Consider the following 25,448-nt stretch of genomic DNA (forward strand, 5'->3'; position numbering starts at 1 on the left):
GAACTGATCATGTCTATGAGTATACTCCATCTGGCTAATCAACCTGTGAATCTTGCAGTGATGTGCTGGTTTGTTTCTGGGACCAGGTGGCATCATTCACATGTGTCATCTGTCACTCTTTGGTGATTGCTTCTCGGCCTTCTGGCTTAGATCGTATATTATTGTATTGGTCGTTAGTGATGTATATCCTGTAGTTCTGGTGTTGATTGCAGTGGCCAGTATCAATTTCCTTCCTGAAATAATTTTGACAGTTTCTCGTAGGGAATATGTTCAAAAACTCATATGTACTTAAAAAGTTCTCGTCACCCTCAGTTTTCAAATAAAAAAAAAAAAAAAAAAAAAAGTTGAACTGCAGCCATTATCAACCCACTGCAGTATGGAAGCCTCCTCAACAATTCATGTTGAGGGAAATGGACCATAATTTGCCACGCTGGTCCAGTGTGGGTTGGCAGATCGGCCATATTTAGTGGTCAGGGGCTTCAACTCCGGTCTATTCAAAGAGCGTGTGCTACTGCACTCCCGCTCCTGACCACTTGGCTACAGTGTTGTAGCTAGTTTTTAAATATTGTAAGTTAATGACCGAAAACCAAGACCTGTAAGTGTTTTTTTTTTTTTTTTTTTTTTTTTCATATTTTCTATATATTTTATCCGTTCATTTTTATTTTATTTTTTTCTAGACAATTTGGGAGATTTCTAGAGCATTCTGGATCTTTCTACAACATTCGAGAATGTTCTGGGTCAAGAATATTGTTACGTGTGGAACAAAGGTTGGGATGTTTCTGGAAAGTTCTAGAACGTTTGACGGAGTTCTCTAAAAATATTATTGAGCCTTCTTGAAACTTCTCTACCAGTTTGTATACGTGTGGGTTCTGCATCAAGCAAGCATTTTCATATTTCAAAAAGTCTCTATTCGTAAACAACACTGTTTTGTTGTAACAATGTTTTTTGTAACAATGTCCAGGAATTAATGAAACAGTTACATCTGGAGCACGTCCCCGAGCAATAGAGGCTGTTCTTTGAATAGCCTCCACTGCTTGGAGACGTCAGTTTGAAAGCAGTTTTACTTCATAATGGAAATAAGTATACCATTGGTCCATGCAGTTCCCACGAAGGAAATGTAAGAGAACCTGTAGGTTCTTATGCAAAAAATATGCTGTCAAGAATACAAATCGAATATCTGTGGCTACCACGCTTAGAGGGAACAGGTATCCTGTGTGTTATCAGACACTCAGCCTAAAACACTGATGGATCCAATATCTCTCTATTACAGAAGATTTAGGAGAAGTCCGGTTGGCCTGCCTCCCTAAAATCCACTCATGCACACTTCTCGATGGTAAGCCCTGTTACGTCACTTAGGTGGCAACGAACGTGTAGAGTGGTTCTCTTCAAGACGCCTGGTCAGCGTGAAGAGGAAAAGACCAAACCCTCCAGCAATGAGAGCACAACAGTACAAATGGCCCTCAGTCCCCAGCAGCTTTCACTCTCCCTCTTATGGCAGCGAGAGGATCAGAGTGGAAGCAGAGGGTGCTAAGAATCTCTGGGTACGACCAGGCTGCCATGCACAGAAATTGAACTTGGCCTGTTATAACGTACGATCACTCATCGGTGAAGACAGGATATTAGAGCTGGAAAAGGAATTAGAAAATGTGAATTGGAATATCATTGGTTTGGCTGAAACAAGAAGAAGAAATGAATCACTTATAAGTTTATCAAGTGGAAATTTGCTGTACACCAATGGAAACAGTGAAAAGAGTGAAGGTGGAGTTGGGTTTGTGCTCCATAAAGATTTTAAAAACAACATTTTGGAATTCAAAAGTACATCACCAAGGGTGTCAAGACTAATACTCAAGATTTCTAAGAGGTACAAGCTAAAGATTATAATGATTTATGCACCAACATCGAGCCATGATGATGAAGAGGTTGAAGAAATGTACACTGAAATTGAGTCTTCTAGATGAGCAGAAAACCCACTGCACTATTATTATGGGGGACTTCAATGCTAAGGTTGGAAAAAGACAAAACAACGCAGAAAGAGGAACTATAGGAAATTTTGGAATTGGTGAAAGAAATAAAAGAGGTGAAAGACTTGTGGAATTTGCAGAATCTCCAGGAATGTCAGTAATGAACACTTTTTTTCAAGAAAAGGGTGAACAGAAAGTGGACATGGAAGAGTCCAAATGGATTAACAACTAATGAAATCGACTTCATCATCACTAACAGAAGATATATTGTGAATGATGTTACTGTCCTGAATAAGGTAAATGTTGGAAGTTATCACAGAATGGTAAGATGTACACTTGATATAGATGTAGGAAAGGAAAGGAAAAAACTGACTCAAGTAAATAATTTTTTTTTTTTTTTATGAGAATCCCAAACACGAGAGGTATTAGAACCTATAGTACTTAGTACCGTGCTTGGGTTGGAGGTTGAGAAGACGAAAGAAGATATTTGTTGACATTGGACTTGAACTTCTGTAGATTGTAATTTTCAGGAAATACGTATGAAGGAAGGTTGTTCCAGAAAACGGCAGTTGAATGAATAAATGAGGAAGATGAAAAGTTGGTTCTGTGGGTTTGAAGTTGGACAGTAAATGGATGTTGGCTGGTGGCGGCACGTGTTCGGACTGTTTTGAAAGAGAGAGCGGGAATTATAGAAGCCAATTCAGAAGAACAGTGCCCATGGAAGTATCTGTAGAAGAGGCATGCAGCAGAAACAGTACGTCTATGAGAAAGTGAGTGGAGAGACTCTGTTAGAGATGAATCATTAATTAACCTAACTGCCCTCTTCTGAATGGAATCAAGAAGCCTGAGAGAGGGTTTGGGGGCACCACCCCAGATGTGGGAACAATATTCCATGGCAGGGCGGATTTGCGATTTATACAGAGTGAGCAGCTGTTTGGAAGAAAAGTAACGCTGAGAGCGAAAGAGAAAACCAAGTTTTTTAGATGCAGAGGAAGCAATATTTGTAATGTGCTTGTGCCAAGAGAGATTAGAAGTCAGGGTAATCCCCAAAAGAGATATATCATTTTGCCTAGAAATCGGAGTGTCACTAAACATAGGAGCAGAAGAATCCTTTTTGCGAGATATAAGACAAGACTGAGTTTTAGAAGGGTTGAAATCAACAAAGTTGTCTTTGCCCCACTGGAGAATTACCTGAAGATCGGCATTTAAGGAATTGGCAGCAGATTTTCGAGAACTTGAAGCTGATTGAGCAGGACAAGGTTTCTCAAAATGGAAAGTTGAATGCAATGTGCTATCATCGGCAAAACTATGGATAGCATTTCCAGTCAATGGAAGAAGGTCATTGATATACAAGAGGAAAAGAGTGGGGGAAAGAACTGAACCTTGGGGGACACCGGCATTAGTGGAGAAGTTAGAAGACAGAGAGCCATCTACCATCACCCTCAGTGAGCGATCAGAGAGAAAACTGGATAACCAATTACTAAAAACAGTTGGCAAACCATAAGATGGAAGCTTGTTTAGAAGACCTTTATGCCAAACACGATCAAAAGCCTTTGAGATGTCAAGAGCAACTATTTGTGTTTCACCGAACCTTTCCATTGAATTAGTCCATAAATGGGTAACATAAGCCAGAATATCACCAGTGGATCGACACTGACGGAATCCATACTGGCGATCGTTGATCAGACGGAAGGTTTCTAGGTAGTTTAAGAGTTGGCGGTTAATTGATTTCTCGATTACTTTAGAAAGAGTAGAAGTAATTGCAATGGGACGATAATTGGATGGGAGGGATTTGTCACCCTTTCTAGGAACTGGCTGGATATGAGCGCAAATTTCCAAGCAGAAGGAAAAACAACTTTGGAATAAGAAAGTGAAAAAAGGTGGCAAAGAATAGGAGTAAGTTCAGGAGCACAAGTTTAGAGAACAAGTGGAAAAATACCATCAGGACCTGGAGCTTTCTTAGCATCAAGATTCATCAAAATCCTTCTGATATCCTTTTGACGGAAGACCACAGGAGGCATTGAATGGAGCGTGTTAGGAATGGTGGGAGGTGTTTTACCAAGATCATTAATACATGAGCTGGAAGAAAAATGGGATGCTAGCAGGTCAGCTTTATCCTTGGCTGAAGTGACAACAGAACCATCTGGTTTGGACACAGGTGGGAGCAGAGATGGGCAAAAGTTGCGGCCAATAGCTTTGGCAAGAGACCAGAATGCTCGGCTACCATTAGGGCAAGAAGCAAGTTTTCTACTCTTAGCCTGTTCAAACTCTAGTTTGGACTGATTAATAACTGCTTTACAATTGTTGCGAGCTTTGGTGTAGGCAGAAAATGAAACTGAAGAATTAGAAACAAGCCAATTACGATATGCAACATTCTTCTCTTGGACAGCCTTAGCACATTTATTGGAAAACCAAGGTTTAGATAAAGGACGAGATTTTAAAGTGGAGTGTGGGATAGAGGATTCCATTCCTGCAAGAATAATTTCACTGACATGATCTGAGCAAACGTTGACATCAGAAGTTTTGAAACAGTAATCAGACCAAGGAAAAGAAGAAAAGAAGTCTCGCAGGTCATCACATTTTGCATTCTTGTAATGCCAAACAATACGAGGTTGGGAATAACCATGAGATAAAGGTTCCATTGTAGAAGAGACAATCACCAAGTTGTGATCTGAAGTGCCTAAAGGACCTCTCACTTCGACCTTGTACTTAGAAGGGTTGTTTGTGAGAAAAAGATCAAGCGTATTGGCTTTATGATTAGGATTGTCCGGTATTCTTGTAGGTAAATGAACAATCTGTGCTAGGTCATTAGTAATTGCAAAAGCCTCAGCATCTCGACCTGCTGGGTCGGTGTGACTAGAAAATGGAAGCCAGCTGGAGTTGTGAATGTTAAAATCACCAAGGAAAATTACCTCACTGTTAGGAAAGTTAGACTGGAGAAAGTCAAGTTGCATAGAGAGGAAGTCAAAGAGCTCCAAGTGATTAGTGGAGTTGGGAGAACGGTAGAGACAACAGATGAATTTGACACAATGAGGTAGAGAGATTTTAAGCCAAAGAAGATCAAAGAGAGGAGATTCCAAAGTGCCAAATCTCTGACAGGGAATATCAGAACGGACATATGCACAAGTACCACCTTTGAGGCGAAAGGAATCATACAGCAAATAATTTGGACATCTGAGATGAGAAGTAGTTGAATCAACTGATAACTGAGATTCAGTCAGAAAAAGTACATGGGGTTTGGAAGACTGCAAGTGGAAATGGACATCGTTGAGATTGGGATTAAGACCACGTATATTTGTGAAATGAATTAGGAAGTCCTTGGGAGGTTTAGATCTTTTCGCAGATAAGCTTGCTCTATTATTTTGACAATTCATGGTGTATTCAATAGTAAGAAAAAGTGGGTGGGACATGCTGTATGAAGTAATGAAATTTTTGTATATGGCGTACATGTGGTAAGAATATACCCAGATCCTTGACATAACGTGGCCTCGACAATGCTCCCCGCATACACACTACTCGGACTCCCTCCAGTCACTATCTGGCAGAGTAGAGGTAGCAAGATTATACACTAGCTGATCCGGAAGCCGCCTAGAGAGTTACCAATAGGTTTGGTCTGGTGTACAAAATAATACAAAGGTCTTTGAAATAACAGAGGAGGAGAAAAAGCAGTATGTACTGGAACTTAAGAACAAGTTTGAGCTTCTGCAGACTGCTCAGGACCAAGATATCGACGAGGAATATTACAACTTTCTGAAAGTGATAAAGCCCAAGAAACCTATAGGGAAACAGAAATCCAAAGAAGAAAAAATTAGTCAAGAAACACTTGTCATGATGAACCAAAGACGACAAATGAAGAGCAAGAAAAACACTGACAGGGAGAAAATTGAGTATACTGAGTTATGCAAAGCCATTAGAAAGAGACTCAGAGAGGACATAAGAAGATTTAACACAAGAAAAGTAGAACAAGCATTAAGGGAAAACAAAGGATTTAAATCAGCAGCCATGAGCAGTAATACAGAAAGACAAATGATACTGAAACTGAAAAATAGCGATGATGTACTTATAAACAGCAGAGAAGGCATAATTCAAATAGCAGAAGACTACTATAGAGAATTATACAAGGAGCGAGGGAATGATACCAGCAGTGGGGAAGATGGATTGCAAAGTAGCAACACATACGACATACCCGATATTCTTCCTGATGAGGAAGAACATGCATTGAAGAAAATGAAGAATCGGAAAGCCCCGGGGGAAGATGAAGTTACTGTAGAGTTGTTAAAATTGGGAGGAAGAGACAACACAAAAACTGGCAAGGCTCTTCACAAAGTGCATTAGAAAAGGTGTGATGCCTAAGCAGTGGAATAATGCAATCATAGTTTTGCTGCATAAGAAAGGAGATAAATCAGAAATTGGAAATTATAGACCAATTAGCTTGTTATCCCATATCTACAAGTTGTTCACAAGGGTCATTACTAACAGATTAGAAAGAATACTTGATGAGAATCAACCGAAAGAGCAAGCTGGCTTTAAGACAGGATTCTCAACTATGGATCACCTTCACGTAATATCACAGCTAATGGAGAAAGCAAATGAATATAAAACACCATTATGCCTGGCATTTGTGGATTATGAAAAGGCATTTGACTCCATACAGCGTAAGGCAATGTTTCGGGCACTGGAAAGACAAGGCATAGATACTCCATATATTATGATTTTGAAGAAAATATATGAGAGTGCTACATCCTTTATTAGACTAGACAAAGACAGTAGCAAATTTAAAATCGAGAAAGGAGTTCGACAAGGAGACACAATATCTTCGAAGCTGTTTACTGCTGCCCTTGAGGAAGCTTTCAGAAGATTAGACTGGTCGCAGAAAGGAGTCAATGTGAACGGAGAGTACCTAAACCATTTACAATTTGCAGATGACATTGTGGTCATAAGCCACGATCCCAAAGAATTAGAGGAAAATCTTAATCAGTTATGCACAGTTAGTAAGGATTTTGGACTAAAGATGAATATGGCTAAAACAAAAGTAATGATGAACAAGTATGCCACGGAAAGGGAAATAATGATTGAAGGATCAGTAATTGAAAAGGTGGAGTCATATACTTATCTGGGACAAGTTATTAGCTGTAATAATGATAAATGGCTGGAAGTCAAGAGAAGAATAAATTTTGGATGGATAGCATTCAGGAAATATAGTCACATACTGAACAGCAATATCCCAGTTTGTCTGAAACATAAAATAATGAATCAGTGTATACTCCCCACCATGACTATGGAAGTGAAACTTGGGCACTCACCAAAAGAATGGAAGAGAAGCTAAGAACTACACAGCGAAGAATGGAACGAATTATATTGGGAATCAGACTGTTAGATAAGAGAGAAACACATGGATTAGGCAGCAAACTCAAGTAAAGGACATTCTTATCAAAACTAAAGAACTAAAATATTCTTGGGCAGGACACATAGCTCGAAGACATGATGACAGGTGGACTAAGAAAATAACAGAATGGTACCCAAGAGGAGCTAGAAGAAAACCTGGAAGACAAAGGCGGAGATGGATAGATGAAATTCATGAGTTTGTGGGTAGTAAATGGATGGCCAGTGCTCAAAACAGAAGGAACTGGAAAGTTGCTGGAGAGGCCTTCATCCTGCAGTGGATTGAAAATGGCTGATGATGATGACTTCAAACTCCCAAACATTTTCAGCTTTTGTAAATACTATTTACCATGCTAATAGAAGTTGGTGTTAATAAACGATTTCATGACGTCCAGAAATGCCTCAATTATGAACAGTTGGTTTTTAAGGTTAAGCTTGGCATCCTAAAAGTGGTAGCTTTGCTGACTGGGTTACAAAGTGGACACACTAAATACTGCTCCTTTTTATGTGAATGGGACAGCCAAGCAAAGGATTACAACTACAGGGTAAAAAAAAATGGCCAGACAATTCAGAAATTACACTAAGCCAAAAAAATATTGCACATCCTTTGGTGGATAAGTCAAAAATTTGTTTACCTCCATTGCACATCAAGCTCAGTTTGATAGAAAATTTGTGAAAGCGATCAACAAAAAAAGGATTTTCCTGTTTGAGGCAAAAGTTACCTCGAATCAGTAACACCAAGATAAAAGAGGGAATTTTCGTGGGTGCTCAAATCAAATTGCTATTTCAAGAGGAGGAATTCACTAAAAAATTAAAATGCTACAGAAATAAGAGCCTCGAAGACATTCAAAAACATCTGCCACAACTTTTTGGACAATGAGAAATGAGAAAATTACAATGAGTTAGGATGCAATATGATGTTAAATCTTTATTTCCTACCCTCCCAGATAGACTTTTTTTTCCTGAAAACTTAGGAGTGGTCTGCAATGAACACAGTGAAAGGTTTCACCAAGATATTTCTCAAATGGAAAAATGGTCCCAGGAAAGTGGAGTTCAAATATGTTGGCAGACTGCTGTTGGAATCTCGTACGGGAGACACCAATGGACGATTATAAAAAGCAAAAAATGACAAAATAAGTGTTTTGTTATTAGATAAACATTTTTGTAAATAGAATAAGGTTAATAGACCCAGTTTTCAATATTTAGTACTGTATGTAACATTTTCTTAAAATATATGAAATCTTTTTTTACTAGAAACTTAGTTTTTGACTTTGATCTCTTCTGTCTTAAAATTGGTGTGTGTTACAGCAATATGGTTGCCATATTTGAATTCAGCAATGTTAAATCTACAAGAATCACCCTGATATTTAACATGGAATGAAAAAAAAAATTTTTTTTGCCTGCAAGAGTTACTTGATCTTGGACGGCAAGTGCAAATCCTTCAGTCTCGGGAAAAAGCATCAGGTCCTTCAGCCAATCATTTGAAGCCATCTTATCTATGTAGTCTTGACATGGAAGTAATTGTAGTGTTTGCCCTGGAGTGTCTTTGTATTCCATATTTCCGTCTGTTTCTTCTTTCTGTATGAGTGAGTTCTTGTTAAGTTTGAGTGTTCTATTGTGCAAGTCCTTAATGGCCTTCTCTTTTTCAGTGAGGTCATTCAAGGTTGTCGTGCTGGAGTATAAACAGGAAAAAAAAAAAAAAAAAATTCCCTCCCTCCTTTACAGGTTGTGGTCTCAATGGCCGACTTCAGGTGGTGTTGGCAGCTCTTGGTCATCATCATTATCCTGGTCGATCTCATAATCTCCTCCAGCTCAGTGTTGTACCAATTTGTGATGCCAAAGAAGTATGTTAGTACTGGTACTGCATAAGTGTGTATGGCTGTGATCGTGCTCTTGCCGTTCAGGTTTGATTTTAGCAGACTCCTCAGTCCCTGATAGTAATTCTGTCAGGCAGGCAGGCCTTGATCTCCTTCTGCTCTAGCTGCTTAGCCTACATCATCACCAGATATTTTTTATTAGGTCTCTCTTTCTCTCTCTCTGTGTCAGTGTCTAACTGGATTTCCCCAGTGCATTTCATGGGTCTTGCATTTGTCTAGGGCTAATTGCAACCTGATGTCAGTACTGGACTCTTTAGTGATCTGTAGTAGCTGTTTCAGTTGATATATTTTCCTGGAAGTAACTGCACAGGTTCTTAATCACCTTCTCTTGTTCAATGAGGTCAGTCAGTCGGTCCTCTCCCTCCTTTACAGGATGTGGTCAGTCTCTCAATGGCCAACTTTGAGTGGTGTTGGTGGCTGTTGGTCATCATTATCGTGGTTGATCTCATAATCTCCTCCAGCTCAGTGTTGGTGCGATCTGTGGTGTGAAGGAGTATGTTGGTACTGGGACTGCATTAGTGTTTATGGCTGTGACCATGTTCCTGCCATTCAGCTTTAATTTTAGCAAGCCTTTCAGTCTCCAATGGTATTTCTCAGTGAGGTGAGCCTTGATCTCCTTGTGTTCTAACTGGTGGCCTGCATCATCCACAGATATTTGTATGTCTCTCCCACGGTCATGGCTACAATCCCTTCACCGGTCTTCAGCTGGTAGTTTTGTCCGACTGGATGTCTTTGATGCAATCCACGGGCCTTGCATTTGTCTCGGCCAAATTGTATCCTGATGCCAGTGCTAAACTCTTTAGTGATCTGGAGTAGCTATTGGTGTTGATTCTTGATTGCGGCATAGAATTAGATGTCATCCATCAGGTGAGAGTATACAGGTTCTTCTTCCCTTCTTTTAGGGTATATCCGTACTTGCTGATATTAAGCATGGTGGACTATGGGTTAAGCACTAGACAGAACCATAGTGGGCTCAGGGCATTTCCCTGGAAGAGTGCTCTTCTGATAAATGGGTATTGTTCTGGTCATGATGTTCTCGATCCTGATGATGGTCCTCCATTTTGCTATGGATGCTTCTAGGAAGTGTCAGAGCCAGGTTGACTTTGTAGATCTTCAGTGTCTCTATCAGTCAGCTATGGGGCATTGAGTCAAAGGCCTTGTAGTAGTTGATGTAGGCCATGTACAGTTGTGGTGGTAGGCTTGCTCTCTAACTGCAGCATCAGTGGCCAATTGCTCCTTGCATCCTCTGTTCATCTGCTTATATCCCTTCTGCTGCTCAGCCATAATGTTCTGGCTCTCTAAGTGGTCTGATATATTCTTAGTTATGCAGCTGGTCAGGATCTTGAACATAATATAATAATATTATGATTATTATTGGCTGTTCCTGAAAAAAAGTCCACTTGCTTGCATCATTTGGTCTCACTAATATTAAATCTGAAGACAAAATCTCTTAGGTAAGTTTATGGTTGAAAGCATGTTGTATTAACTTACCATCCTATGGTGCTGATTTTAATGTGAAATGCATATTTTATTAGTGATATAATTTTTTTCCCAAATAAATTCCTCTTGCATTTTCCAAAAAAAAATATTTACCTCCTGTTTTTTTACAACACATTTCTACATTTTGCAAAAAAACCTGTTTTGTCTAGCCTCATATTTCCTAATCTGCTTCAGCCCAAAGATGTCCTGTTTTCCTCTTTTTTACCATTCCCTGAACCCCATGGAATTGTAAACAAATTTGAAAGTCAAAAGTTGGCAGCTATTTTTATAACATGTTTACTAGGTTAGTGAACGTGTTATAAGTATGTTCTACATGTTAATTATTAAACATTGTGTATGTGTCTGGAAAACAGATTTTAATTGTAAATATTTATCTAAACTTTTGGAATTGGGAGTCATTGTCCCATAGAAGAGATAAAAAAAAATTATTTTGTTTTTTTATTTAAATATATTGAAACATGCAAAGATTTCATAGGTAACCTCTATTTATTATTAATTTTCTAAATTTTTTAGCTTGCCCTGAGGATCAGTTTGGTGATGAGTGTCAATACGTATGCAACTGTAAACAAGAAAATACTGCTTTGTAAGTATGAAATCATGCCAGAAAAGAAAAACTACATGGGAAAAATTTTATAATTTGTCTGAATTCATTTGGTGATAAAAACTACTTTGTGGCTGTGCACAAAGAGTAATATTTTAACTTTATACAGCATATTCAAGAGTGTGCAAGAAATTTTCAGCTGCATTCTGGGAGCCAAAATAAGGGGGTGAAAGTTATAAACACGTCTGAACATTTTATTTTGGAATTACGTTAAAAAGCATATAAACTAATATTAATTGTTTGAAGTGAATTTTTTGAAGTGCAAAAGGTGAAAGGTGTCTTTGCACTTGAATTCAGACCTCATCTCATTGAATTAGTGAACATTCTCACAGTGATGCTGATTGCTTCCCTACTATATTCAGTTTAGCACTGCAGTTTGCATTATCTAGGCTTCTTTTTCGTACACTATGCTCTTTAAATTACCTTATAGGTACTAGTAGTAGTCAAAGCAGTTTACATTTGGTGACCATGCTGGCCAATTAGCATAGTTTTCCCCAACATAACCATCAACCGGTTCTGTCAAACAGGGCCCCGTGCTCAAATGGTCAAAACGATATTGTTAATTAATGTAAAAAATATTACTCGTATTTAAAATTTTTGTTCAGTATAATATAAAATTATTCAGTTATGTCTTAGTTACAGTAAAATTTGAAAAAAAAAAAAAAAATCACTATTATAAAAATACTCCGCATAAGTATTGCACAGGACCCCAGGGCCTCACAAGTAATTCTTGAACAGGACTCTGCAAATTTTGGGGCTGGCTCTGCCATCAACTGGGTGGCAACACCATCAGAGTCATGACGTAGCCCAGTGGTCAGGAGCGAGGGTGCATAGCACGCGTTCCTTGAGTGGACCGGGGTTCAGACCCGTGACTACTAAATACGATAAATATTTGTATTGACGATTTATTGTAAACTCTACTGACGTGGTTGTCGTGCCGGAGTATAAACAGAAAAATTTATTTATTTATTTATAAATCATGCCTTATCTGGAAAGATACATCTTCCTGCAGCCCCAGAAAAATATCTTCCAAAAGGTGTCAGTGAGGAGTAGTAGTAGTGGCATGTGATGCAAGAAAGCAAGTGTATGAGCTTATGCAGCATCAGCCAAAAAAAAAAAATAATAAATAAATAATAAAAAAAAAAAAAAAATCACACCATTCCCTCCAAATGCCTGTCCACTTCCTCCTTAAATATATTTAACCTATCAACTTCCACAACGACAGATGGAAGTTTGTTCCAGCAATTAACCACCCGCTGGCTAAAGGCAAATTTCCGCACATCTATTCTACATCTGTCTTTTCTTAATTTGAATTTATGCCCCCTTAGGTTCATAATCTGAACAAGTGGAAGGATCCAATCAGAATTCAGCGTGCTGAACCCATTCAAGGCCTTACACACCTCAATCAGATCACCATGCAGGTGCCTAGTTTCCAGCCACTGCAGCTTGCAGAATTTAAGACTCTCTTGGTAAGAGGATCCCTTCATTTCCCTCACCAATCTTGTTGCCCTTCTCTGTACATGCTCAAGCAAATTGACATCCTTCCTAAAATGAGGCCTCCAGACCTGTAGGCAGTACTCAAGGCATGGCCTTATACAGAGGGACAATCACTCCCTTTTCCCTGCTAGCAAAATTCCTATAAATCATTGACAAAACCCCATGACCTGCCCTGGCAGCCTGTGTGCATTGCTCAGAAAACTTCATTTCTGACTGCACAATTACTCCAAGGTCTTTTTCATTTTCTACCACCTTAAGTGTAGTACCACACAGTTGGTACGTTTCTCTGGGGTCACTTCTACTCATATGCAGTACTTTGCATTTGTCAAGGTTAAACTTCAGTTGCCACTTCTTAGCCCATCTGCCCAAATTATCTAGATCCTGTTGCAGTAGCACACTGCCATTACCATTAACAACCCTGCCAACCTTTGTATCATCTGCAAACTTCGACACGAAGCCTGATATATCTTCATCAATATCATTGATAAATATACAAAACAACAGAGGACCCAACACCAAACCCTGTGGGACTCCACTAATAACATTAGTCCACGAAGAGCACCCATTAATTACCATCCTCTGTTTTCTCTCACTCAACTATCCTTTTATACATTGTAGCAACTTACCCTTAATGCCATTCTGCTCCAATTTGTACAGTATTCTTCTATGTGCAACACTATCAAAAGCTTTCCTGAAATCCACATATATGATATCAAAATTATTTTTTGCATCCAGTTCCTTTGTAACCACATCATAATATCCTATCAAATTTGTCAGACAAGACTTTCCCTTAACAGATCCATGCAGCATCTGAATTATTGCTGCAGTCTTATCTAGATGATCCTGTAATGCATCTTTAACCAGTGACTCCATTATTTTACCCGGAACAGAAGTTAAACTAACTGGCCTGTAATTACTTGTCACCCTTCGATCCCCCTTTGTGAATTGGGGATACATTTGCACATCTCCAGTCTGTGGGGACCTCTCCAGAATCCAAGGATGCTCCCATAATTATGGCTAAGGGTTTGCTTAGTTGCTTCCTTTAATATAATGGATAGATCCCATCCACCCCAGGTGCCTTTCTTATGCTTAACTTCAACAATTTCTCCTCCACTTTGCTCTCAGTTATTACAAAATCATTAAGCACCCTGCTACAATTTATAACCTTCTGCCATTTTCAAACCTTAATAACTCCTCATGTGTGAATGTAGATGCAAAATACTCATTCAGTTTGTTTGCTATCTGAGCAGGATCATCAACAGTCAAACCATCGATATCGAGAGGACCAATCAGATTCATCCCCTTCCTTTTAGAGTTTATATAAGTAAAGAAATCCTTGCTGTTTTTCTTAGCATCTTTTGCCAAAGATTTCTTGTAATCTGCCTTCGCCTGCCTGACCTCCTTTGTGACCTGATTACAGACTAGCTTATATCTGCCATAGGCTTCTAAGTTGCTTGATAATTTATATGTATCCCATGCATTTTTCTTCTCTGTCACGAGTCTCATTAGTTCATTTGATAACCATTTAGGCCTAAACCTTGAACAATATTTCTTAATAGGTATGAAACTTTTAGTAGCATCCACGATTAATTCCTTGAATGCTTACCACTTAGAATTTACTGTTGGTAACATCATCAGTTTATCCCACTGTACAGAATTTAAAAACTGTCTGTACTCACCTTTACGGAAGTAAAAACCCTTTCCTTTACCCCCTGATGGTATTTATATCTTTAAGTAAATTCCACATCAGTACACTGTGATCAATGCCACCTAGTGGTTCTTTTATCTGCAAATTCTTAATACACGAATGATTACTGCTGATAACCAGATCAAGAGTATTGCCCTCTCTGGCCTTGCCTCTCGAACATGCTGCTGCAGAAAACAACCATCCAATAAATCCATAAAAGTCTTACTAGTGTGTGAGTGAGAAACCCACAAGTTCCAGTCAATATCTGGGAAGTTAAAATCTGCCATTATAAGACATTCTGATTTACTAGCCCACTTTTTTTCTCTGTACAATTGTTCATTGTACTCATTCGAGTCATTAGGCCTATAACATACTCCTACTCTTATTTTTGTTTTCGCAGTGCTTATGTCACACCAAACTGACTCAGCAGTGCACTGTTCATGTATATCAACTGGATGCACTTCTTTTGATTTTATGTTTTTCTTAATTAACAGCATAACACCTCCTCTCTTCCTATCCTGTCTGTAGACATTGTACTCCTCAAATTCCAGTTCTGCATTCCTTTAATCTGTGTGACACCACGTCTTTGCTCTCCTAACAATATCTGCCTTTGATGTCTTGACCAACACTTCAAATTCTTCAAATTTATTTACTATACTTCTAGCATTGGTATACATGCAAGTATATATACCTATCCTTATTATTAGTTACCCTAACACATCCCATATACCCACCTGTTTCACGATGACAGCCATCAGCTTGGACACCCGGTCACTATGGAAGAATGCTTAAGGCCTGTTAACTAATGACCATATAAATACCATATCAGTTTACAGTAGAGAATTGCTCGTGATGATACTTTTCCATCATATCTATGTAGATTTTTTTCCTCCATTTCAGTAAGTTGTGTTATTCCCTATGAACTGATGAAGTGTGTACTAGAATTCCACACTTCATCAGTTTACATTTTCACTTCATGAGTAAACAGTATTTAACTGACAAAACCAAATCTTGAGCATGACAACATCAGCAGAGATTTCATCAATAGAACTCTTGTCATTGAGAATAGTATAATGGAGATTGTGATTGAACTTTATGTGCATGAGCGGGGTACAGTTGCTGTTGCTGGAAATATGAGTAGTACCAAACAGGTGTCTGGAGAATCCATAGAAAAGCACTAATTTGTTAGATACTTGTCCATAGATATTCTTGTTTCCTGTGAAGATTTTCACTTTCAGCATCTTGATGGTTTACAGATGGCACGATAGTCTTATAGCTTGACGTAATATAACAGTTTCACAGTGTAAGTTACCTTGTATAAGTGAATTTTTTCAAGTGCAGCAATACATGAGGTGGATATCTGCATAATCAGTATTGGAAAGTAATGTCTAGCAAAATGCTAATATTATGTGTGAAGCAGTTGCATCAGTGTGTTGGCTCTTATTGGGTGGGGGGGGCAGAGACAAGGGAAAACACAAGAGAATGGTTCTCTTCCAAGAGCAGATGTGGGAAAAGGGCATATAAATCATTGATGATACACAGCATAATATAATAACTGCTGATTTTTTTTCTACATACTTGTTTTAGCATTAGCATTAGTAAAAGCATATAATGCAAGAAAGCAGGCATATACAGAATCAGCCGGAAAAAACCCTTCACATTTCACCCATCCATTTGCTCCAAATGTTTAATTCTGCCTTGAATTTATTTAAGCTCAGCTTCTGCAATGGCTGATGGAAGTTTGTTCTAGCAATCGACTGGCCAAAGGTAAAATTCTACACATCTGTTCTACAACTGACCTTCCTCAATTTGAATTTATGTCCCCTCAGGTGATTAATCTGTGCAGGAAGAATGCCATCAGCATTTAAACTTGCTCGAGCCATTCAAGGTCTTATTCAGATCACCTTGCAGGTGCCTAGTCTCCAGACACTGTAAGCCTTTCTTCGTATGAGCAACCCTTTGTTCCATTCACTAATCTTGTTGCCATTCTCTGTATTCGTTCTAACAGCTCTACATTCTTCCTAAAATGAGGTCTCCAGACCTGTATACAATACGCAAGGTGTGGCCTGACCATTGCCTTATACAAGGGGATAATCACTTCCTTATCCTTGCTAGAAAAATTCTTGTATATCATTGACATGAGCTACTCTTGCACACTGTCTGCACTGTTCAGAAAACTTCATATCTGACTGCACAATTATCCCCAGGTCCTTTTCATTCTCTACCACCCTGAGTATAGTACCACAAAGTTGATATGTTACTCTGGGGTTACTGCTACCCAGTGCTTTTTTTGGGGCGGTACGGCATACCGGAACCTTTATTAACAGTGACATTTGGATGCAGCGCATTTCGAAATTTTAATATTCTGTAAATTTTTTTTCACGTTTACCTAATGTATTCACATGTTTTCAAATAGGCTTAAAATTATTTAACTAAATTTGCATTTTTTACTGTCTATTGTTAAGATATTTTCTACATAAAACTGTGTAACCATTTTCATAATTCTAAATTACTCAGTCGGACCTCTGTTTAACAAAGCCTTTTATAGCGAATTATTTTGAATTCCCCTTGGAAGTAACGATTAAAATACTTTCCGTTGAGCAAAGAAAATTTTCATATAGTGAACGGATTAAGAGAGAATTAACTTGGTATGCACTGTTCGCATTTCTGGCCTTCAGGCAATTTACGCAATTAGTGCTGCTGCACGAATTAAGAGAGCTGAAGGGATTACCATTCTGCAACTTAGTGGTACCTGGTAAAACCTATCCGACCACCTGTCCCACATACGGAGGTGTCGCGCTGGTCAACAGTGAGCAGATCAAGGGGTATTCCCAATGGGCTCTTGTTCACCTTGTACTGCATTGGTGTTCAAACTTTTCCCGTACTGGAACCATATTAAAAAAAGTTAGATTTCTTTATGCTGATTTAGTTGACTTTCCGGGCTGGTCGTAGGTTGGGCACCACTGTGAATCAATTGTAAGTGCCCCGTTCGAGAATTAGGAGAGAGAGATTTTCTTTTATCTCGAAAAATAATCATCTGTCCTTTCGCGGATGTGCATTATCGGCATTTTTCCATAAATTTTCCTTATCTCTGTTTACACAATCACGGTACCAGAATATCCGAATGACACTAACATTTTGGACAGTTTCAAAAAAAAAAAGAAAAGAAAGAAAGAAGAAAAAATTCAGATTTAGGAACTAATGACAACATCAATGACGAGAAAGGAAAATGAGGACAACGAAGGTATTAATCCTTCTAAACATGAATTGTTGATATTTTTTTTTTTTTTTTTTTTTTTTATGAAAACCCCAAACACGAAAGGTATCAAAACCTATAGTACTTAGTACCGTGCATGGGTTGAAGGAGAAGTATGGGGGGAGGGGAATGCTGGAAACTTTGCTCTAGAGACTAAACATGGGTTTCACCACTTAAAGCCTCCAATAAGCAAAGTGGTGGTATTTCACCGGTTGATGAAAGTCATCTACCACCTATAAATATATTTGGTGAAAATGAAGTTAGAAAATTGTCAATTAGGTTACAGTTAAATGAAAGAGATACAATTCGTGGATTTTGGCGATACCTAATTGAAAAGATGGTTTCGGAAGAATTGAAGCATTTGTTGGACGCTCCGAGTACGATACCAATTTCATCGAGTCAATGTAAACGAGGATTTTCACAAATGAATCTTATCGTCAGCCCAACAAGAGCTTCGTTGATGACAAAAACAGTTTCTTCATACTGTTTCTTAAATTTGTATGCCCACTGCTGACCCGCTTCGATCCAGAAAAATATGTCGATTCATGGCTGCTTTGGAAATGTCATTCAGCAACCGACACAGAAAGAGGAAGAAAAGAAGTCGGCATAGGGTGTCGGATGAAAACTTAATAAAAATTTGGAATATTCTACAAAAACTTTATGAAATTAATTTTACTTATGTTATTTATTTTTACTTATTATTTTTAGGGTCCGTAGTCTAACGAAAGACCCCTTATAATGTCACTCAGTTGTCTGTCTGTCGTAGCATTGTATCTCTGGAACCACTCAACCTATTGACTCGAAATTTTGCATGGGTTTGTATATCATGTGGGCCAACATAATGCTATTTTGATCATTGTTGACAAAAATTTGTCCAAGAAATGTGGGGGGGGGACAAAAATTGTTGTTGACAACCTATAGCTTATTATACACCGTTGGAAAGAGCTCTGTTATATATATATTGCACTTCGATAGCGAGCTTCTTTGTACTAAGTAACTCTCCTTTTGGTGACAAAAAGGTTGCTAAATAGTTAGTTAATAATTCAATAAAGGTCATTTATAAATTTTGAGACTAAAAATATTTTTTTTTAAATTTTCAAAGCCGGAGTTGTCCCGGCAAGGAGGTACTCAGAGCCAGTGTTGAGGCGCCAGTGGTGGGTAGGCACCTGCGCTGAGCCTTGCACGGCCCTCACCTGCCAGTCGCTTCTCCCACAAGAGTTTAATCGCTTCTCCAGGAAGAAGTAGGAGTTGCTTCTCCCATCCTTGTCACTCACAACTGGAAACACTCAAATAGACAACGTTTTCGTTAGTTCCTTGGTTTTAGGCCAAGCTGGGGTACTGGAAACTTTTTTTTCAGTTACCATAAAGCTCTCTATTTGAGATACTACACTAATGACCATTCGTTACTACGGACCCTTTCATCCGGGGGATGCCCAGCACTCAGTAGATGACTGATTTATTTACTTATTTTACTCACATTTAATTATTTTTTTATATACTTGAATAATAAATTTATGCTTAGTAAACTATGTTAATATACTAAATCTGTTGTTCTTAATTCAAAAACATTACTACTAAAGTAACAATATCAGGGAAAAAAATTTTTCAGAGTACTTTTCATATCCTTTTAATTCTCAATTTTTCCTCAAAGCAAAGAATGAGTACCGGCACCTATTTTTTTACAAAAAAAGCACTGCTGCTACCCATATGCAGTACTTTACAATTTTCAATGTTAAACTTCAGTTGCCACCTCTCAACCCATCTGCCCAACTTTTCTAGATCCTGTTGCAGTAGCCTACTGTCATTAGTGTTGTTAACAACCCTGCCAATCTTTGTATTATCTGCAAACTTAGACATTAATCCTGATATACCTTCATCAATATCATTAATAAATATCATCAATATCAGAAAACAACAATGGACTCAACACTGATCCCTGGGGGACTCTATTAATAACATTAGTCCACAAAGAGCAGTGTCCATTGTGGACTAATGTTATTAGTCCTGTTTTGGATTCAGTCATTAGGTTTTTAACTCTCAAGTTCACGTGCCTATTTTGCATGCATTTCCTAAATTGCTCCACTTAATAATGATAATAAAATTTACAGAAATATCGAAACATAAACCATGCAGTTTTCTGATAACGATTTTAACACTATAACAGATGCAAGTACACATAATGAATTTCTATTTTTTATTGGAAACTTATATTTTTAAATTATTTTAAAATGATTTTTGTGCCACTGACTGATTTCATTGCTCGTCTCAGCAACTTTTCCAACAGATTTACATACTTCTTAAAATGAGACTTCCAAACCTGTATGCAGTACTCTAGGTGCAGCATCACCTTTGCCTTGTACGTTTTGTAAAGTAGGATAATTTCCTATTTGCTTCTAGAAAAATTACTATATACTATTCACAGACCCTAACAGCTGTTATAGCAGCCTATCTGCACCATTCACAATAAGAGGTCTAGATCTGAATCCTGAGGGACTCACTAATAACAGTAGTTTGTGAAAAGTAGTGGCCATTAATAATCTCTCTGACTTCTCTCACTTAACCATCCCTTTATTCTCAATAGTAACTTGTCCCTAATGCCTTGCTACCCAAGTTTGTATAGCAGCTGTTATAGCAGCCTATCTGCACCATTCACAATAAGAGGTCTGGATCTGAATCCTGAGGGACTCACTAATAACAGTAGTTTGTGAAAAGTAGTGGCCATTAATAATCTCTCTGACTTCTCTCACTTAACCATCCCTTTATTCTCAATAGTAACTTGTCCCTAATGCCTTGCTACCCAAGTTTGTATAGCAGCTGTTATAGCAGCCTATCTGCACCATTCACAATAAGAGGTCTGGATCTGAATCCTGAGGGACTCACTAATAACAGTAGTTTGTGAAAAGTAGTGGCCATTAATAATCTCTCTGACTTCTCTCACTTAACCATCCCTTTATTCTCAATAGTAACTTGTCCCTAATGCCTTGCTACCCAAGTTTGTATAGCAGATGATAACCACCAAATGATCACCTTCTGCTGGATTCCAGCACATTCTGGAAATTCTAGAATTACCAGCACATTCTGGAATTTCTGGAAATTCTGGAATTTCTGGTAAACTGGCCGATAAAGTGGCAAAAAATCCATCTACCTTAGATTTAACCAATATCCACGTTCCAGCATCAGACTATCCACAAATCATTCGTGGTGCATGCCTAACAGAATGGACAGCACTCTGGCACTCTCAAACAAATAACAACTTTTTCAATTTAAATAGGATCCATTCTCATTCAACCATCCCTTTATTCATAGCAGCAATATCCAATACTGCTTTACTGCTCCATTTTGTACAACAGTATCAATATCTTTTCTGTAATCTAAGAATATGATGTCAAAATTATTTTTTGCATCCAGTTCCTTTCACTGTATTATAGTATCCAATCACATTGACCATTTGTTAGCCGTGTAGACCATGATTTTTTCATTTAACACATAGTCTCCAAGCCCTATAGTAACTTACACAGTCATCTGGTTTATAAGTTACATATTGCGAAATAAATTAGTGTTTCCCATCCTTTTTTCAGATTTGAACCACTTTATGTTTGAGGTGGAAACCATAGAGACAAAGGGTGATATTGTTGTACACATTGGCACTAATGATATTAAAAGTAGGAGACCGGCAGAATTACTTAACAAGTACAAGACAATGCTGGAAAAAAGCTGTGAATTAGGGTTGAATTTGAGTGTCTGCAATTCTGCCCATACACGATAGGAGGGAGTATATGATGAGATTCTTGTCGATCAATTCTGCCCTGGACAGATTGTGCAAGGCTCAAGGAGTAGAATTTTTTTCAGCCTGGTCTGTGCTTATTAACAGGAGAGACTGCTTCTACAGGGAAGGGATACACTTAAAAAGAAAGGGTGCAAGAATATTTGCTGATGCTATCGAGGTAGAGTTAGGTGAGTCGGAAAACTGCTAGCTTGGGGGGGGGGATACACAGACTAATAGATTAACGGTAGCAGCTGGCAGAGGTAAAAGTGATTCTTGCACTACTTCTATTGAAATGCAATTGAGCAGCAGCCTGGAAAGCAAGGCAGTGGGAATTTCCAGGACTGCTAGGAGTCAGTGGAACAAGTAAATACATGGGCCGTGTTAGGGTAACTAAGAGTAGAAACAGGTGCATGTATACTTGCATGTACACCAGTTCTAGGAGTATAGTTAATAAATTCGATGAGCTTGAAGTGTTAGTCAAGACTTCAAAGGCAGATATTGTTGGGATATCAGAAAATTAGGAAGATGGGCTGAGAAATGGCAACTGAAGTTTAACATTGGCAAATGTGTAAGGTATTTCATATGGGTAGCGGTAATCCCAGGTGTCACGCAGACATAAGCAGTGCAGAACTGGAATTTGGGGAATACAATGTGTACAGAAAGGATAGACGGGACAGGAAGGGAGAAGGGGGTTACGCTGTTAGTTAAGAAACACATAAAATCAAAGGAAGCGCATCCAATTGACGTGGGTGGACAATGCAATGTTGAGTCTGTTTGGTGTGACATAAGCACTGGGAAAAGGAAAAATGAGAGTAGGTGTGTGGTATAGGCCTAATGAATCTGATGAGTATAATGAGCAATTGTGCAGAGAAATAGTGGGCCAGTAAATTAGTGTGTCTTATAATGGGGGATTTTAATTTCCCAGATATTGACTGGAATTTGTGGGTTGGTCACTCACACACTAGAAAGGCTTTTGTGGGTTTATTGGATGATTGTTTTCTACAGCAGCATGTGCGGGAGGCAACTAGAGGGAGTAATACTTTTGATCTGATTATCAGTAGTGATTCTTCATGCATCAAGAATCTGCAGATAAAGGAACCACTAGGTGGTAGTGATCACAGTGTGCCGAAATGGGATTTACTCAAAGAGGTAACTACCATCAGGGGTAAAGGGAAGGGTTTTTGCTTTCATAAAGGCGATGGTTTGAGACAGTATTTTAATTCTATACGGTGGAACCAACTGATGATGTTACGAACAGCAAATTCAAAATGGGAAGCATTCAAAGAATTAATCATGGAAGCTACTAGGCTTTTCATACCAATAAAGAAATATTGTTCAAGATTTAGGCCTAAATGGAGGTCAGATGAACTAATTAGACATGTGACAGAGAAGAAAAATGCATGGGATACATATAAATTAACATGTGACACAGAAGCCTATGATAGATATAAGTTGGTCTGTAACCAAGTTACAAAGGAGGTTAGGCAGGCGAAGGCAGATTATGAGAAATCTTTGGTAAAGGATGCAAAGAAAAACAGCTAAGAGTTCTTTACTTATGCAAACTCTAGAATGAAAGGGATGAATCAGATTGTTCCACTTGATATCAATGGTCCAACTGTTGATGATCCTGCTCAGGTAGCTAACAAACTAAATGAATATTTTGCATCAACATTCACACGTGAGGAGTTATTCAGGGAGGGGAATGCCAGAGGTGTATTCAACTCTGGCAGTAAGCTAGATAATCTTGTAATAACTGAGAATAAAGTGGAAGAGAAATTGTTGAAGATAAACACAAGAAAGGCACCTGGAGTGGATGGAATCTATCCAGTTATATTGAAGGAGGCAGCAAACGAAGTAAGCAAACCCTTAGCCATAATTATGAGAGCTTCCCTGGACTCAGGGGAGGTACCCATGGACTGGAGATATGCAAATGTGACCCCAATTCACAAAGGAGGATCAAATGGAGACACAAGTAATTACAGACCTGTTAGTTTAACTTCTGTTCAAGGAAAATTAATGGAGGCAGTGGTTAAAGAAGCATTGCAGGATCATCTAGACAAGACTTCAGTTATAGCTCAGACACAGCATGGTTTTTTTTTCGTTAAGGGGAGGTCTTGTCTGACTAATTTGTTTGGATACTATGATGTAGTCACAAAGGAATTAGATGCAAAGAATAACTTTGATATCATTTATTTGGATCTTAGAAAAGCCTTTGATACTGTTGCACATGGAAGACTGCTGCACAAATTGGAGCAGTGTGACATTGGAGGCAAAAATTGCTGCTATGGATAAAGCAAAAAAACACTGAATGATAAAAAAGAATGACTGGTTGAGTGGGAGAAGACAGAGAGTGGTAATCAATGGACACTGCCCTTCGTGGACTAAAGTTATTGGTGGAGTCCCTCAGGGTTCAGTGTTGGGTCCATTGTTGTTTTCTGTATTTATAAATGATATTGATTATTGGTATATCAAGCTTAATGTCCAAGTTTGCAGACGATACGAAGGTTGGCAGGGTTGTTAATGACACTGACAGTACATTGCTGCAACAAGATCTTGAAAAGTTGAGCAGATGGGCTGAGAGATGGCAAATGAAGTTTAATATTGAAAAATGTAAAGTACTACATATGGGAAGCAGTAATCCCAGAGTAAAGTATCAACTCTGTGGTATCACACTTACAGCGGTAGAGAATGAAAAGGACCTGGGGATAATTGTGCAGGCAGATATGAAGTTTTCTGAGCAGTGCAGTCAGCCTGCAAGAGTAGCTCATGGTGTCTTGTCAATGATATACTGGAATTTTTCTGGCAGAGATAAGGAGGTGATTATCCCCTTGTATAAGGCAATGGTCAGGCCACAGCTTTAGTACTGTTTACAGGTCTTATTTTAAGACCTTATTTTAAGAAGGATGTAGAGTTGTTGGAACGAGTACAGAGAAGGGCAACAAGATTAGTGAATGGAAAGAAGGGGGTTTGCTCTTATAAAGAAAGTTTTGCAAATTACAGTGTCTGGAGACTAGGCACCTGCGAGGTGATCTGATTGAGGTGTATAAAGCCTCGAATGGTTTGAGCATGTTAAATGCGGATTGGATGCTTCCTCTTGCTCAGAATAATCGCCTGAGAGGGCATAAATTCAAATTGAGGAAAGACGGTTGTAGGATAGATGTGCGGAAGTTTGCCTTTAGCCAGCGGGTGGTTGATTGGTGAAACAAACTTCCATCTGTCGTTGTAGAAGTTGATAGCTTAAATAGATTTAAGGCAGGACTGGACAAACATTTGGAGCGAGTGGATGGGTGAAATAAGGGTGTTTTTTTTTTTTTGGCTGATGCTATGTAATCTTGCTTTCTTGCATCACTTTGCTTATTGGAGGCTTGAAGTGGTGAAACCCATGTTTAGTCTCTAGAGCAAAGTTTCCGACCCTCCCCCCTCCTCCCATACTTCTCCTTCAACCCATACACGGTACTAAGTACTATAGGTTTTGATACCTTTTGTGTTTGGGGTTTTCATAAAAAAAAAAAAAAATCATATGCCTTTGCTAATTACAAGTACGAACCTAGATCGTCACACATGTTTGAAATAACAGTCATGGGCCACAAAAGAATATTTAATTACTTGAAAATATATAATAACTATTTTTTAAATACAGCGATATACACCGATGAACCAAAACATTATGACCAGTAAGTTGTTATGCAAATCGAAACGCTGCGGGTGAACTACGGCGCATGCGCGGGTCGGGACACAGTATAAAAACGTCTGATAATGAGCTCCGTTAATCAGTGTTACTCTTGTTCTTCAGATGGGAAAGGCAGCAGACTTAAGTGAGTTTGACAAAGGCCAAATTGTAATGGCCAGATAACTGGATCAGAGCATGTCCGAAATGGCATGGCTGGTGGAGAACTCACATTCAGCCGTGGTTAGTACCTA

At 38.6% G+C, this 25,448-nt stretch overlaps 1 protein-coding gene across 4 annotated transcripts in view; it reads left to right on the forward strand.

The window, feature by feature from the left end:
* LOC150080269 (uncharacterized) overlaps positions 1-25,448 on the forward strand; it is a 604,576-nt gene that overhangs the window by 307,097 nt on the left and 272,031 nt on the right. For all 4 annotated transcript variants that reach the window (XM_090381639.1, XM_090381640.1, XM_090381641.1 and 1 more), the window contains one exon: positions 11,234-11,303. In XM_090381639.1, coding sequence (XP_090237765.1) covers positions 11,234-11,303 — 70 coding nt within the window. The remainder of the gene's footprint in view (positions 1-11,233; positions 11,304-25,448) is intronic.

The sequence above is a fragment of the Mastigoproctus giganteus genome, chromosome 9 (assembly GCF_048544385.1).
Source record: "Mastigoproctus giganteus isolate SK-2022 chromosome 9, ASM4854438v1, whole genome shotgun sequence".
In the NCBI taxonomy this organism is placed as follows: Eukaryota; Metazoa; Arthropoda; class Arachnida; order Uropygi; family Thelyphonidae; genus Mastigoproctus; species Mastigoproctus giganteus.